This window comes from Anomaloglossus baeobatrachus, chromosome 2 (assembly GCF_048569485.1).
Source record: "Anomaloglossus baeobatrachus isolate aAnoBae1 chromosome 2, aAnoBae1.hap1, whole genome shotgun sequence".
In the NCBI taxonomy this organism is placed as follows: Eukaryota; Metazoa; Chordata; class Amphibia; order Anura; family Aromobatidae; genus Anomaloglossus; species Anomaloglossus baeobatrachus.
Genome location: NC_134354.1, coordinates 101438862 through 101456290, shown reverse-complemented (window position 1 = coordinate 101456290; position 17429 = coordinate 101438862). Strand labels below are relative to the sequence as shown.

At 49.0% G+C, this 17429-nt stretch overlaps 1 protein-coding gene across 1 annotated transcript in view; it reads left to right on the top strand.

The window, feature by feature from the left end:
* Positions 1–17429, top strand: part of BLMH (bleomycin hydrolase) — a 116384-nt gene that overhangs the window by 69513 nt on the left and 29442 nt on the right. Inside the window, exons 8-9 of the mRNA XM_075333175.1 lie at positions 12441–12599; positions 13765–13832. Of these exons, the coding sequence (XP_075189290.1) occupies positions 12441–12599; positions 13765–13832 (227 nt within the window). The remainder of the gene's footprint in view (positions 1–12440; positions 12600–13764; positions 13833–17429) is intronic.

Sequence of the window (17429 nt, the reverse complement as noted above, 5' to 3'; positions counted from 1 at the left end):
AATCAGGAGAACTATATTACATTTCTAATTGGAGGCATTTGCTAATATTATTATTACAACTGCTACATGTTGGGATAGGATCTTCCAGATGGGAATAACACTTTAAGCATACCCATGTGGACCTCGCAGTCTGTACCATTTTGTTACATAATTTGAGAGAAGCCATCCGAAAATGACATATTGTTTAAATAAGGTTTTTCGTTACCTGTATTTTTTTTCTCCAGGGTGTCAGGGTGGGTGACACCAGCCCCACCCAACAGCTTCTAGCACCACCTTCAATTGAATAGCCATCAACATAACACTTTGTTATTTATATAACCATTTCCTACAGTAAAAAATCCCATCAAGTCTAATTTTTTCAATGAATGTCTATGAAAGTCAGTTGAGTGGGTTACATTTTATTTATTCCAGTAGCTATGGATTAAAGGGAACCTGTGAGGTGCAATATGCACCCTGAACCACGAGCAGTTCTGGGTACATATTGCTAATCCCTCCCTAACTGTCCCTGTATACACTAGTATAGATAAAGGGATCTTTAGAAAAAGTATTTCTAAAGATCCTTTATGATATGCTAATGAGCAAGGGGACTAGTCACAGGGGTGTTAGTTCCTGCTCTCATTCCGCCTTCTTAGTATGGCAGCACGCCCACTGGGGCATACTTACATGCTATTCAATGCCCACTGCCAGCGTCATCGCCAGTGGTGACACATGTACCTGTCTATTGCTACTGCCTTAGACGCTGGTCAATTGCGCGTGATCAGAAGTCCCCGACACTTCCGGTAATGCACACTATTAAGGTGTACACGTCCTGACTTCAGAGAGGTTTACTGCGCATCACCGAATTGCCGTGGACTTCTGATCATGCGTATTGACCGGCGTCTGAGGCTGTAGCAACAGACAGTTATGCGCGGTACCGCTGGTGGTGACATTGGTAGTGGGCTTTGAATACCATGTTAGTACGTCCCTGTGGGCGTGCTAACATGCTAAGAGGGCGGAATGAGCACAGGACCTATATGAAGTGAAAGCTGTACAGCAAATTCAGAGAAATATGAACAAGCATAACTGCTTTATGATACATAAGGAATTAAAAATACAACTAGCCATATGAAAAATGGAAAAAAAAAATTAAATGTGACATTGCATAACTGCTGAGGATTATTTGAAAAAAAGAGATTTCTTTATCGTTCCTTTGGGAGACCCAGACCTTGGGTGTTTAGCTTCTGCCTCCGGAGGACACACAAAGTACTACACCTAAAAGTGTAGCTCCTCCCTCTGAGCTTATACACCCCCTGGTGAGCCAATCCCAGACAGTTTATCGCTTTGTGTTCAGGAGGCATACATCCACACATGCATTCTCATATGATTTTTTGCTTTTTGGAAAGAGATTGAAGAAGTGCGGGTCCACGTCTGGACTCCCGGCATGTCCCTTCTCACCCCACTGTGTCGGTGGTGTTGTAAGGTTGATTTCCAAGGCTGGAGCCTTACATGCCGTGCTCCTTCACCATCCCTCCTAGGCTGTGGCTTGAAGTGGGAGCCAGCGCGGTCTCCATGCCTGGCAGGAGCCCGGTCTCCGTCCACAGCCCTTTAGGACTCTGCTGGACCGGAGCACTCATCCCCAGGGACCTGGCCCTGCGTCTCAGCAGCTAAGTACCTGAGACGTTCATATGTTGGGGGTCTATGTCCTTTATTGTATGGGGAGAGTGTGTTTGCTGTATTTATTTTGGCATTTCCGGCGGGTTCTCTGGCTTTCGCCCGAGAACTGCGCCGATGGTGCCATGCGCGTCGGCCTCGCTGCTCAAATTTAGGCCCCGGCTTCGCCGGAGGCCTAGTTTCTGTTACCGGCCCTCGCATGTCACTCATGCAGAGGGACAGGCACGGCTCCTCCCGGCGGCCGTCCTGCATAGGGGAGGGACACTCCCCACTGCTTGTGCGTGACTCCTCCCCTGCAGGTCTCTATGGCCCTCCAGATCCCGCTTTCCTACAGGGACGCCCCCGTCCCGCCCCCTCTCTTCGCTCCGGCGGCCATTTTCTTGGACAGGGTACACTCTGCGCTGGCCCATCCTGCACTCTGCATCCCTGCTGAGGTGCTGTGCATTGGGGGTCCGGGCTTCGGGATCTGGAGGGCACACAACACCGCTTCCAGCGGTCTGGTAAGCCACAGCCGGTCTCTGGTTGTGGACCTCTATATATACTCTCTGGGGTTCATTCTCTTTGTAGAAGCTGTCCCCACTCCAGCAGCATGTCTCACACGAGGAGCAAGGCTCCAAAGCTTTATACTGTATGCGCTGCATGTAAGCTCCTGCTGCCTGAACCGAGCACCTATCCACATTGTGATGTCTGCTCTAACTTGGAGGTGCCACAGCCTGGAGCCTCACCCCCAGTGGTCTCTCAGGCTGCTTCTGCACCTGTGGCTGAACCCCCGGCCTGGGTAGAGTCCTTTTCTAGGTCTATCTCCCAGTCTTTTGCTGAGTCCTTCTGTCCAGGACTTTGATGAATATGCATCAGCCCCCTTCACAGGGTGCCTCTAATGCTCTTGCTAAGGGTCCTTTAGGATCCCTATCATCTGACCTCCGTCCACCGGAGCTCACAGAGGATTCATCATCAGGGCACAAACCCCGTCCTCCTAAGAGGAGCCGCAGGGTTTCCTCTCCCTCCTCATCCCGCGGCTCTGATTCAAGAGCTGACTCGCAAGATGAGGAGGATGCCTTTACAGGGGGTTCGGAGGCTAACTCCATGTGCCCCATTGATCTTTCCGAGGGTGACTCAGATCTTAGTGACTTGATTGCTTCCATTAATAATGTACGGGATCTCAATCCGCCAGTATCAGAGGAGCAACCCTCTCTGGCAGAAAAGCACCAGTTTACCTCGCCTAAGAGAGTAAAGAGTGTGTTCTTTAACCACTCCAGTTTTCAGACCACTGTGACCAAACCCAGGGCCTGTCCTGACAAACGCTTCCCAAAGCGTGGTTCTGATGACCGTTTTCCCTTTCCACCTGAGGTGGTCAAGGAGTGGGCTCACTCCCCAAAGGTAGACCCTAGGCTCTCAGCCCGGACCGTTGTGTCGGTGGCTGATGGCACTTCCCTTAGGGATTCCACTGACCGTCAGATTGACGTTCTGGCCAAATCCGTGTATGAAGCGGCGGGGGCCGCGTTTTCCCCAACTTTTGCAGCAGTGTGGGCTCTCAAAGCCATCTCTGCTTCTCTAGAGGAGATGCATTCCCTCACCAGGGAATCTATGCCCGAGATGGTTGCCTTAACTTCTCAAGCTTCAGCTTTTTCATCTTATGCCATGTCTGCCATGCTAGAGGCTTCTCACCGCACTGCGGTGGCTTCGGCTAATTCCCTCGTTATCCGCAGGATCTTGTGGCTTTGAGAGTGGAAGGCAGATGCTTCTTCAAAGAAGTACCTTGCTGGGCTCCCTTTTGCTGGTTCCCGGCTGTTTGGTGAACAGCTGGATCAAATTATTAAAGAAGCTACTGGCGGGAAGAGTACTTCCATGCCACAAACCAAGACCAGGAAACCTGCCCAGGGTAGGAATCAGTCGAGGTTTCGCTCCTTTCGTTCCTCCAACTGGTCGTCCTCTAAGCCCTCCGCCTCGTCCGCTAACTCAGCTAAGGACCAGAAATCCAACTGGCGCCCAAAAGCGCGTCAACAGAAGACTGCAGGAGGTCCTGCCACTAAGGCAGCCTCCTCGTGACTCTCTGCCCGCTCCAGCAACGTCCTTAGTCGGTGGCAGGCTCTCCCACTTTGGCGACGCTTGGTTTCAACAAGTCTCCGATCAGTGGGTGAGAGATATCATCTCTCACGGCTACAGGATAGAATTCTCTTCCAGCCCGCCAAACAGATTTTTTCTCTCAACTCCCCCCTGCTCCAAGGCCACCGCCTTCTCACAGGCCGTGGCAGCCTTGCAGGCCAACGGAGTAATTGTACCAGTTCCCGCCCGGGAACGGTTCAGAGGTTTTTACTCAAACCTCTTCCTAGTTCCCAAAAAGGACGGTACCTTCCGGCCCATCCTGGATCTCAAGCTTCTCAACAAGCATTTTCGGGTGCGGCACTGTCGCATGGAGTCTCTGCGATCAGTCATTGCCTCAATGACCCAAGGGGATTTCCTGGCGTCCATCGACATCAGAGATGCCTATCTACATGTGCCAATTGCAGTTTCACACCAGCGTTGGCTACGCTTAGCAATAGGAGAAGATCATTTCCAATTCGTGGCTCTTCCCTTCGGGTTAGCCACGGCCCCTCGGGTATTCACCAAGGTCATGGCAGCAGTGATTGCGGTTCTGCACCTCCAGGGGTTGGCAGTGCTCCCTTACCTGGACGACCTTCTAGTCAAGGCTCCATCCAGCGCAGACTGTCAGCGGAGTGTCTCGCTCACTCTCGCCACTCTAGCCCAATTCGGGTGGCTTGTCAATCTTCCCAAATCCACTCTGACTCCGACCCAGAGTCTCACGTACCTAGGGATGCAGTTCGAGACTTTGCCGGCACTTGTCAAGTTGCCCTTAAACAAACAGCTGTCACTCCAGTTGGCGGTGCGCTCTCTCCTGAGGCCCCGCCGTTATACCCTCAGGCGTCTGATGCAGGTGCTGGGTCAAATGGTGGCGTCCATGGAGGCTGTTCCCTTTGCCCAGTTCCATCTGCGCCCCCTGCAGCTGGACATTCTCCGCTGTTGGGACAAGCGGCCTTCCTCCTTACACAAGTTAGTGGCTCTGTCGCCACGGACCAGGAGCTCTCTTCAGTGGTGGCTTCGGCCCCTCTCCCTGTCCCAAGGGCGCTCCTTCCTGGCCCCGTCCTGGGTGATTCTCACCACGGATGCCAGTCTATCCGGCTGGGGAGCGGTATGTCTCCACCACAGAGCACAGGGCACTTGGACTCCGTCCGAGTCAGCCCTTTCAATCAATGTGCTGGAAACCAGAGCCGTGTTTCTAGCTCTCCTAGGATTTCACCACCTGCTGGTGGGCAGGCACATTCGAGTCCAGTCAGACAACGCGACAGCGGTTGCCTACATCAATCATCAAGGCGGGACACGCAGCCGCCTGGCAATGATGGAGGTACAACGCATTCTTCAATGGGCGGAAGACTCCAGGTCCACCATATCCGCAGTCCACATCCCAGGCGTGGACAACTGGGAGGCAGATTATCTCAGCCGTCAAAGCGTGGACGGTGGCGAGTGGTCCCTGCACCTGGCAGTATTTCAGTCGATCTGCCGCAAATGGGGCACTCCGGACGTGGACCTAATGGCATCCCGTCACAACAACAAAGTTCCTGTTTACGTGGCTCGCTCCCACGATCCTCAGGCCTTCGCCGCGGACGCTCTGGTTCAGGACTGGTCCCAGTTTCGTCTGTCCTACGTGTTTCCCCCTCTAGCTCTCTTGCCCAGAGTCCTGCGCAAGATCAGAATGGAGGGTCGTCGAGTCATCCTCATTGCACCGGACTGGCCCAGGCGAGCTTGGTATCCGGACCTGCTCCAACTGTCCGTAGAGATGCCGTGGCATCTCCCGGACCGTCCAGATCTACTCTCGCAAGGTCCGTTTTTCCGCCCGAATTCTGCGGCCCTCAAATTGACGGCGTGGCTCTTGAGTCCTGGATTTTGACGGCTTCTGGTATCCCCCCTGAAGTCATCATCACTATGACTCGGGCGCGCAAGTCTTCCTCCGCTAAGATCTATCACAGGACTTGGAAAATTTTCCTGTCCTGGTGTCGCTCTACCGGCCATCCTCCTTGGCCATTTTCTTTGCCGACTCTTCTGTCTTTTCTACAGTCCGGTCTGCAGCTAGGACTGTCCCTCAACTCTCTCAAGGGACAAGTTTCGGCTCTGTCAGTTCTGTTCCAGCGGCGTCTCGCTCGGCTGGCTCAGGTCCCCACCTTCATGCAGGGTGCGTCTCACATCATTCCGCCTTACCGGCGGCCCTTGGACCCCTGGGACCTTAACTTGGTTCTCACAGTCTTGCAGAAACTCCCCTTTGAGCCTCTTAGGGAGGTTTCTTTGTATCGTCTTTCACAGAAAGTGGCCTTTCTGGTTGCCATAACTTCTCTCAGGAGAGTCTCTGATTTGGCTGTGCTCTCCTCGGAGTCACCTTTTTTAGTCTTTCATCAAGACAAGGTGGTTCTCCGTCCGACTCCGGACTTTCTTCCTAAGGTGGTCTCTCCCTTCCACCTTAACCAGGACATTACCTTACCTTCCTTCTGTCCGGCCCCTGTTCATCGCTTTGAAAAAGCTCTACATACTCTAGATCTGGTGCGTGCTCTCTGGATCTATGTGTCTCGCACCGCTGCGCTTAGGCGGTGCACCTCTCTTTTTGTGCTAACCACAGGTCGGCGCAAGGGCCTCCCTGCTTCTAAGCCGACCTTAGCCCGTTGGATTAGGTTGACCATTTCGGACGCCTACCAGAGAACGCAGGCGCCTCCCCCGCCGGGGATCAAAGCACACTCGACCAGAGCTGTCGGTGCCTCTTGGGCTTTTAGGCACCAGGCTACGGCTCAACAAGTCTGTCAGGCTGCCACTTGGGCTAGCCTGCATACATTCTCGAAGCACTACCAAGTGCATGCTCATGCTTCGGCAGATGCGAGCTTGGGCAGACGCATCCTTCAGGCGGCGGTCGCCCATTTGTGAAGTTAGGTTCTGCCTACTTCTTAGTTTTTCTGTTTATTTCCCACCCAGGGACTGCTTTGGAACGTCCCAAGGTCTGGTTCTCCTAAAGGAACGATAAAGAAAAAGAGGATTTTGTTTACTTACCGTAAATTCTTTTTCTTATAGTTCCGTTTTGGGAGACCCAGCAACCTCCCTGTTGCCTGTTGGCAATTTCCTTGTTCCGCGTGTTTTCACCGGCTGTTGTCGTGGACAGAGTCTCCGGTTGTTCCGGCTTTTGCTCTGTTCTACTTGTGGGTGGCTATTCTCCTTCAGCTTTTGCACTAAACTAGCTGGGACTGGCTCACCAGGGGGTGTATAAGCTCAGAGGGAGGAGCTACACTTTTAGGTGTAGCACTTTGTGTGTCCTCCGGAGGCAGAAGCTAAACACCCAAGGTCTGGGTCTCCCAAGACGGAACTATAAGAAAAAGAATTTACGGTAAGTAAACAAAATTCTCTTTATTTAGCTAATGTATTGATCAATTCATTACTGCCCCATAACCAACTTCACGGTAATCTGTTATTTATGGGGTCCCTAACCAAATGTTACCTCTATATGCAGTTAAAACCTGCTTGTGCGCATGGGTACCTAACCTTTTTTTCTGTCTGAGAACCCAGTCCCGCCCTTTAGCCATGATTATTCAATTTCCTATATAGCCAGGTCCCTTGCTTCCCATACACAGCAGGTTTCAACCGCACATAGAGGTAACATTTGGTTAGGTACACATGCACACAAGCAGGTTTTAACCGCATATAGAGGTAACATTTGGTTAGGGACCCCATAAATAACAGATTACCGTGAAGTTGGTTATGGGGCAGTAATGAATTGATCAATACATTAGCTAAATATCTCTTTTTTTTTCCAAATAATCCTCATCAGTTATGCAATGTCACATTTAAAATTTTATTCCATTTTTCATATGACTAGTTGTATTTTTCATTCCTTATGTATCATAAAGCAGTTATGCTTGTTCATATTTCTCTGACTTTGGTGTGCAGCTTTCACTTCATATAGATTGTATATATTTTGGCTAGCACCCTGTTCACATTTACAATGGTGTTCCAGCAGTCATTTTGATTGTTGAGCACAGGACCTAACACCTTTGCGACTAGCCCCTGGCCTTATTAGCATATCATAAAGGATCTTTCGAAGTACTTTTCCTAAAGATCTCTTTATCAATGCTACTAGATACAGGGACAGTTAGACAGGGATTAGAAATATGCACCTAGAACTGCTCGTGGTTCAGGGTGCATATTGCACCTGACAGCATCCTTTAAAGGGATGGTCCAAAGGCTGAAGAAATTTCAATCTATTTATTGCCCCAACCTAAACTGATTTCTAATATGGCTGTATTAAAAATTTGACACCCTTCCCTGACTACAATATCTAACTACTATTGATTTTTTTTATCCCCTACTTCTGATCTAATGATGCATCATTTGAGAATCCCAGTGCATGCTGGAATATCCAAACAAAGCGTCATCAGAGTAGTTGGCATAGGAGCGGTCACTGATTCAGGGGCTGGTCTGTCCCTCTGTGTCCCTCTCTGTGCTAGTCTGGGTTGTCCCTCCTTGCTCGCTGTACACTGTGTGATCTGCACAGTGACAGTGTCCACTTTATTGCCGGCTCAGATCAGTAGAGTCAGCAACACAGAGCAGCGCACACTGTCAGTGCGCTCAGAGTACCCGGCGGCATTCAGAGACCAGTGCATTTAGATTGAAGTCTTCAGACCACCCAATCGATGTGGATCACTTTAAATTTGATTTACTTCAAAAATACAAACAACTAACAAGTAGTCTTACACCTATTGCTACTTAACTTTTTAGCTAATTAAATAATTGTACTCTGGAAGTTTTCTTGCATTTCATTTTGCTAATATTTCCATAGGCTTCTGTAAGTCTATACTCTGTATTCTGCTCTGAAAAAAAAATATGTGTGCCGGATGGAGCAAGTGAAGAAAACTGCATCCAGAATTGAAAGAATTCAGCACTCCTCCATTTTTATCAGCTCTTCCTGGCCCTGAGATTATGATAACAGCCCTCCCTCCCAGCCATTTCCCATTATGTTGTTTGTTCGGAGCATATCCCACAGCCACCACTGAGGCCCACATAGTAGGATACTGGTTTGTCACAAAACATGTCAGACATATTTCTTAATTATCTGTAAACTTATTTATAGAATGATTAGATTAGAACAAATAATAATGGGTTAATAGTAACCTACACAAAGTAAGACTCACTGCAAACACAACAGGAATAATATGTGTAATATACATGATTTTTATTTTTTATATAAATATGTTACGGATGGTGCTGCCGTTAATCCATTTAAATCCGTCAGTCTCCTAGCAGCATATAAATGGCACTACTGTCGGTGTTGATCCATTCAACTCCCATCAGCTCCCTGCAATGCGTTTGTAGAGCATCAATCGGTTGCAAAGCTAAAGCCTGAAAATAGTGCCATAATCAAATTAATTTTTTTATGAATTTCCAAATTTCCCTCCCCCCACCTTAAAATGTAAAGTTGATCTCTTGTAATTTCCTGGTAATTTTTAACATACAGTGGTGTAAAAGAGTATTTAGTCATCCACCAATTGTGCAAGTTCTCCCACTTAAAGAGATGAGAGAGGCCTGTAATTGACATCATAGGTAGACCACAACTATGAAAGACAAAATGGGAAAACAAATCCAGAAAATCACCTTGTCTAATTTGGCAAGATTTTTTGCAAATTATGGTATTTGGTCAATAACAAAAGTTCATCTCAATATTTTGTTATATATCCTTTATTGGCAATGACAGAGGTCAAACGTTTTCTGTAAGTCTTCATAAAGTTGGCAGACACTGTTGGTGGCATGTTGGCCCATTCCTCCATGCAGATCTCCTCTAGAGCAGTGATGTTTTGGGCCTGTCGCTGGGCAACACGGAATTTCAACTCCCTCCAAAGGTTTTCTATGGGGTTGAGATCTGGGGACTGGCTAGGCCACTCCATGACCTTAATGTGCTTCTTTTTGAGCTACTCCTTTGTTGCCTTGGCGGTGCACTTGGGATCATTATCATGCTGAAAGACCCAGCCACGTTTCATCTTCAATGCTCTTGCTGATGGAAGGAGGTTTGCATTTAAAATCTCATGATACATGGCTCCATTCATTCTTTCATATACACGGATCAGTTGTCCTGGTCCTTTTGCAGAGAAACAGCCCCAAAGCATGATGTTGCCACCCCCATGCTTCACAGTAGGTATGGTGTTCTTTGGATGAAACTCAGCATTCTGTCCCCTCCAAACATGACGAGTTGTATTTCTACCAAACAGTTCTACTTTGGTTTCATCAGACCATATGACATTCTCCCAATACTCTTCTGAATAATCCAAATGCTTTCTAGCAAACTTCAGACAGGCCCGGACATGTACTCACTTAACCAGGGAAACACGTATGGCACTGCAGGATCTGAATCCCTGGCGGCGTAGTGTGTTATTGATGGTAGCCTTTGTTATGGTGGTCCCAGCTCTATGCAGGTCATTCACTAGGTCCTCCCGTGTGGTTCTGGGAATTTTGCTCATCGTTCTTGTGATCATTTTGACCCCACAGGGTGATACCTTGCGTGGAACCCCAGATCGAGGGAGATCATCAGTGGTCTTGTATGTGGTTTCCATTTTCTTATTATTGCTCCCTCAGTTGATTTTATCACACTAAGCTGCTTGCTTATTGCAGATTCAGTCTTCCCAGCCTGGTGCAGGGCTACAATATTGTTTCTGGTGTCCTTCGACAGCTCTTTAGTCTTTGCCAGAGTGGATTTTGGAGTGTGACTGTTTGAGGTTGTGGACAGGTGTCTTTTATACTGATAACAAGTGCAAACAGGTGCCATTACTACAGGTAATGAGTGGAGGACAGAGGAGCCTCTTATAGAAGAAGTTACAGGTCTGTGACAGCCAGAAATCTTGCATAGCCTAAGGGCCCGTAGCTTGAGGGACAGCGCAGGTGCACACTAGTCCCTGCGTCTTACCGTCACTGGCATGACAATGTGCATGTTTTTGGAGGGTTTCCCCCATGTGATTTAATTTGGTTTTCACATTAACACCAAAATGCACTTTTGTGCTTACGTAACCCATGCGGTTAGGACTTTCTGGCTCATATTGAATATAAAGTTTGTTGTTGTTTTTTACATCTTCATTGATTGTCTTCCAATTTTCCACATTAATATGTATTTTAAAGAAACATGCTGAAATCTTGCAGTTCTCACTCCGGCCACTGAGCTTCACAATAGGCTGACACGTCCTGCCCTGTACAGATCACTTTTCAGCAGTCATCTATCATTATCCTCACAGTCAGGAATTCCTCCCTACGTTATGACCATTGCATGTATCATATAACTCTCCCATAGCGGCCAGTGAGTCATATTAAGAAACTTGTCTCTTATGGATCATATAGGGGCTGTAAAGGACATCTCATAACAGTATATCAGTAGCTCAAGCAAGATACAGTAACTCACCTAAAACCGCGTATAGAATAATTAAAAAATAAAAAAATACAATCAAGCAATAAAAACATCTGCTTTTACTTAATAAAAATTCAATAGATTTGATCTCTTTAAATTGACCACAATTTTTTTATTCTTCTTCTGTAATAACATTTTCTTAGAGAAGACTAAAGCGGGCTTTATACGCTGCGATCTCGCTAGCGAGATCGCAAGCGATTGTACGCGCCCCCCGTCGGTTGTGCGACACGGGCAAATCGCTGCCCATCGCGCACAACCTCGCTTATCCCCGTCACACGGACTTACCTGCCCTGCGACGTCGCTATGGCCGGTGATCCGCCTCCTTTCTAAGGGGGCGGGTCATGCAGCGTCACAGCGACGTCACATGGCAGGCGTCCAATCGAAGCGGAGGGGTGGAGATAAGCAGGAAGTAAACATCCCTCCCACCTCCTTCCTTCCGCATTGCCGGTTGAGGCAGGTAAGGAGATGTTCCTCGCTCCTGTGGTGTCACACACAGCGATGTGTGGTGCCGCAGGAACGAGGAACAACATCGCTAATTAGAAGAAAACGATTTTTTGTTTTAGGACGACCTCCACGCGGCAAACGATTTTTGCCGCTTTTGCGATCGTTTTAGGTCGCACATAACTATTACACGCTACGATATCGTTAATGACGCCGGATGTGCGTCACAAACAACGTGACCCCGACGATAAATCATTAACGATATCGTAGTGTGTAAAGCCCGCTTAACGGTTGGGGTCAGACAACCGATTTCTCCACAGACGAGAAAATCGGTCAGATTATTCCAATCAGGATTTGATCAGCGTGGCCTTAGTTTTTTTCTTATATGAAAAGAAAAAGGTTTCTCTACCTTCTCCATTCTTTCAGTCCTTGAAAATTGGACAGCACTCAGATGTCATCATAGTGTCTTCCAGTTGTTCTCACTGACCTATACTCGTATTGCCGATTTTGACCCCTTGGATGAAAATCGGACATGTCTCCTACTTTTTCTCACTTTTTCTTCTGTCCTAGAAAAATTTGTTTGCCTCTGGTTCCTCCACTTCCATAGAATGTTGAAAGCACCAACTCATCTCTTAGCTGATTAATGTGAATATATGTCTTTACGGAATACAGATTTTTACCAATAAATTGAGAAGAGAAGGCAGCAGATTTCTCCAATAAGATATATTCCAAAATTGCTTATTTTCATGTGTAATATTGATTTATAAAATTAAAAACTAAAGAAGGCTATACTTTAGTGTCAGTTTGAGCACTGTGTTGTGTAACGTCATTATTAGGATTTCATTAAAAGATATTATCTGTCTGTTTTTCTCTGCAGATCTGCCTTGTAAATGATCCTCGACCACAAAACCCTTTTGGGAAACTGTATACTGTTCAGTTCCTTGGGAACATGGTAGAAGGCAAGAAGACACTATATAATAACCAATCTATTGAAGTGTTAAAAAAGCTGGCAGCGGCCTCGATAAAGGATGGCGAGGTGGGTATACTAGTTTGTATTGAATAACCTTAAATAAATGTTGTGTTGGGGGAAAACCATATTGGGGCTGTGGAGGTCCAAGACCCTACATGCTGCTAAACCTGAATGGACCCCATAATCAGCCTAACAATGGTTATACTCATTCATTTCTTGGTTATGTGCTTCAGGTTTGACGATTCTAAATAAAATGTTAAAGGGTTTTGTCCAAACTTGGCAAGTTATCACAATCAACAGCGCTGGCGATAACTTGCTGGGACTCCTAAAAACTGGACACGGAAATGCCCCATTAGAATGCAGCGGTCTGTACACATCAGCATTCATAGTCTATGGAACAGCCAGACACGGCCATGTCCTGTACACTGGTATGTGCGGCAGTCCCATTGACAGTAAATGGAGTAGTAGTGTGTACACGCAACTACCTCTCCATTTTAATGGTGCATTTCAAAACCCCTTTCTTTGGATCGGAGGAGGTTGCTGTCAAACCAACAACAATCAGCAAGTTGGAAATAGTCCTAAAAAAATTAAATAAATATTATTGTTTGTGAATGCCGAACACCACACCCCTTTTATTCTTTTCTTGTTTATAGCTGTCAAAGAAAGGTGACATCCCTTCAAGTTTAAAGGGATTGTCCACTACTAGGACAATCACTTCTGATTCCACACGTATCCCCCAAATAAAATAATAAAGCTTATACTCATTTTCCATATCGGCGCTCTTCCAGCAGTGTCCGGAAGCACAGTGCGGGGGCTCACGTGGGGTTGTGACATCACGTGACTCCACATCCAATTAATGCCAACTTCCTTCTCCCCGCCTTCAGACCAAACGAGTTAATCAACAGGAAGTGAGCGCTTTGATTACACTCACTTCCTGTTGATTGCTCGTTTGGACCAAAAACGGGGAGAATGAAGCTAGAACTGATTGGACACGGGGCTTGTGACGTCACAACTCCACGTGAGTTCCCGCAACACAAGCCACAGCACCGCTGGAAGGCCATCGGTAAGGGAGGTCAGTATAGGCTTTATTATTTTATCCCTGGGGGAAACATGTGGAATCCGAAGGGGTTGTCCTAGTAGTGGACAACCCCTTTAAAAGTGGGGTTTGTATTGCAGTGTGTTTTGCATTGTCTCCTGTCTCATTAATAGTATTTTCTATTATTTTTTATAGGCTGTGTGGTTTGGATGTGATGTTGGAAAGCACTTTCAAGGAAAATTAGGAATCAATGACATGAACATGTAAGTTGGATTGTAAGAAAAGAATGTACGTGAAATTGAGTATTGGTAATGTACGCAAAATAAAAGGTGGTTAGATTTTAACAAAAAGAAAGGAATAAATGTGGCGATAATTTTACTCAAAATAAGATCCGTGATCATTGGTCTGATCTTGGCTCATAGTGCATGGACTGACCGATTGTCTCCCAAACCAAGAATGATGGCCTCATAGAAATATATACAGCTGTCTCTCTCGGGTCGGGAAGCGCGCGGTCAGTCCATGCATTGCAATCCTACATGGGACCGATGATCACGGGCTTTGAAGGCAACATAAACGTGAACCCTTGTGTTACGGGGGGACCGGCAGATTAGGACCAGGGGGTATATATCCTAATCGCCAGTCGGGGCCCACCGTGCTCCAGATGACAAAGGAGCTGCTGGCACCTGAGGGTTAGGCGGAGACTATAGAGCTGGATGGCTCTGAGATAACCCAGAAACTCTGGGAACCGGTCACGTGTGTTGGGACACGTCAGACCGGACGACAACCCGATTAGCGTTTTGGTGCACCTAGCGCTACACCAACCATGTGTGCAGGAAACACGTCAGGCCGGGTGGTAACCAGGTAGCGTTGACCGGAAGACCGCCACGAAAGTGCCCTGTCGGCCACGTGTGTAGGACACGTCAGGCCGAGCGGTCCTCCGATTAGCGTTTCTTGCCACCTCTCGCCTGGCCACGTGTGTGTAGGACACGTCAGGCCAGCTGGGTACACCAGTAGCGTTGACTGGGAAGCCGAGGAGGATAATGAACACCCTGTTAACTCCACAGAGGTCCTGGGGTACGCTGTCCGTGCGCGTAGGGGGCACAACCGGACAGGTGGCGCAGCAAGTGCGTTGTCCGTGTGCGTAGGGGGCACAATCGGACAGGTGGCGCAGCAGGTGCGTTGTCCGTGTGCGTAGGGGGCACAATCGGACAGGAAGCACAGCAGCCGCAGCCCAGTTAACGCCACTGGGCTGCTATAGCAAGACTGGAACGGCAGGAGGGAAGCACGGCGCCTGACCCTGATGTGCCGAGCCACGAATCTTGGCGTGACAGGCACCGTTCGCCTAACCCTACCTACCGCTTACCAACATAGGCTTATGCCGCAATGAGGCTCTAACATGGAGGTGTGCTCTGACTGAGCAAAAGTGAAGACTGCGCACCTCCATGTTGTCTCCAGCCCCTTTTATAACCTGGGTCCGCCCCAAACCCAGGGTGGAACCACCAAGGTCCAATAGCAGAGTGCCATGTCATCAGTGACGTCACATGCGACCTATCCAGAACCGCCACGTCATTGATGACCTGATGGCAGCCACGCCCAAAACACTTCACCAGTCATCGTCTGACGACCAATACTGAGGTGCCAGATCATAGGGGCGGGCCTCTGCGAGCCAGTCCGGAGTTGCCACGTCATCAGGACACCTGACACCCTCTGCCCTATCAGGGCCTGCCACCTCACGGACATGCTCAGTGAGGTCCTTACCGGACCTAGCATCTGGTGCACTAAGTGCGTGAGCATGCCCAGTAGCCTGAGCAACAGGCTCAGAAAGCAGACTATCAGTTTGAGCATGCTCAGTAGGCACATCCCAGAACTTAGACACAGCACGAAGTCCAAGTACCTGTGCAAAGAGGTTGTTAGGGTTAATTGTGGGAGCATGCTCAGTAGCCTGAACTGAGGACTTAGTCTCAGACATAACACAATCAGGCTGAGCATGCTCACTAGGCAAAACACCGGGCTTAAACTCTGGCTGGGGTAAATCGGCGCACGCATGCGCACTAGCCGCCTCTCCACACTTAGACACGGTGGAAGGAACAGCCAACTGGACGACCCGAGGCACGGCCAAAAACGGCAGCCGGCGCCTGGGCGCAACAGGAACCACAGCAGGCTGCTTGCGGCTATGGCGGCGCCGGTTCGTAACAGTACCCCCCCCTCTAGCGGCCCTCCCACTCGAATGGTCTATAGTCGCCACAGATACCACTGAGCGACGGGCGGAAGATGGAGACATGCAGTGGGAGCTACAAGACTCGCTCCACCGCTTAATCACCCCAGACGACCAGTCGATATGTGGGGAATGTTGCTTCAACCAAGGAATACCCAGCAGAATATCATCTGCACCCTTAGGGAGAACCAGAAATGAAATGGTCTCCCTATGCCCAGTTGACATGGCAAGGGTAATGGGCACTGTCCGCTGGTGAATTACCTTGGGCAACAAGGACCCATCCAATACACGGACTCTCACTGGCCTTGGCATTTGCACCAGTGGGATGGCATGCCACCGGGCAAAAGAGGAGGAGATGAAACTATCCCCAGCACCTGTGTCCACACTTGCCCTTGTGGACCATGTTGACCCCTTAAAGGAAATGGACGCGGAAAACGTCACCCTAATGGATGACGCAGAGTCCAGTCTACCTTCAGCTATGGTCACCAATCGCGGTCGCTTACCCTGACGCTTTGGGCAACGGTTGGCATAATGACCATACTGCCCACAAGCGAAACAGGAAATGCCCTTGCGACTCGAAGACCTAGCAACACCAACCCTAGCGATGTCCTCTAATGGAGGTGCAGTAGGAGAGACCACTACAGTGGCTGAACGACCCTTTGACCTGCGCTCCAGCTGACGTTCGGAGGTCCGCAGGTCAATGCGGGTAGCCAGAGTCATGAGGCCCTCAAGGGTAGTTGGTACCTCACGCGACGCTAATGCGTCCTTCATGTGCGAGGCTAATCCCCTCCAGAACAGTGGAATGAGAGTCCTCTCTGACCACCCCAGTTCTGCAGCAAGTGTCCTGAAACTCACAGAATATTGACTTGAGGAGGTACGCCCCTGCTCCAAAGTCAGTAGCTCTAGGGCCGAGTCGTGAGTGACCTGAGGCCCCAGGAACACTTGTCGCAAGGACTCCAAAAACTCCTTAGAGTCCTGTACTACGGGGTCATTCCTCTCCCACAATGGTGTAGCCCACTCCAGTGCTCTATCAGAGAGCAAGGAGATGATAAACCCCACCTTCGACCTCTCTGTAGGAAACCGTGCAGCCAACAGCTCTAGATGGACTGAGCACTGGTTCACGAATCCCCTACATGCCTTGCTGTTCCCCGTAAACTTGTTGGGCAGCGAGAGGTGAGGGAGGGTTGGAGTAGGCTTGGTGACTGACACCATTGCAGCCGCTTGAGCCACCACATCATCCTTATCAGCAGCAAGAGCAGACTTCTCCAGAGCCCTCACTCTGGCATCAATCTGCAGCATGAACTGACGTAGCTGCTCCATCTCCGCCATGCCAGCCAGACCCTGGCGCAGTCTTACTGTTACGGGGGGACTGGCAGATTAGGACCAGGGGGTATATATCCTAATCGCCAGTCGGGGCCCACCGTGCTCCAGATGACAAAGGAGCTGCTGGCACCTGAGGGTTAGGCGGAGACTATAGAGCTGGATGGCTCTGAGATAACCCAGAAACTCTGGGAACCGGTCACGTGTGTTGGGACACGTCAGACCGGACGACAACCCGATTAGCGTTTTGGTGCACCTAGCGCTACACCAACCACGTGTGCAGGAAACACGTCAGGCCGGGTGGTAACCAGGTATCGTTGACCGG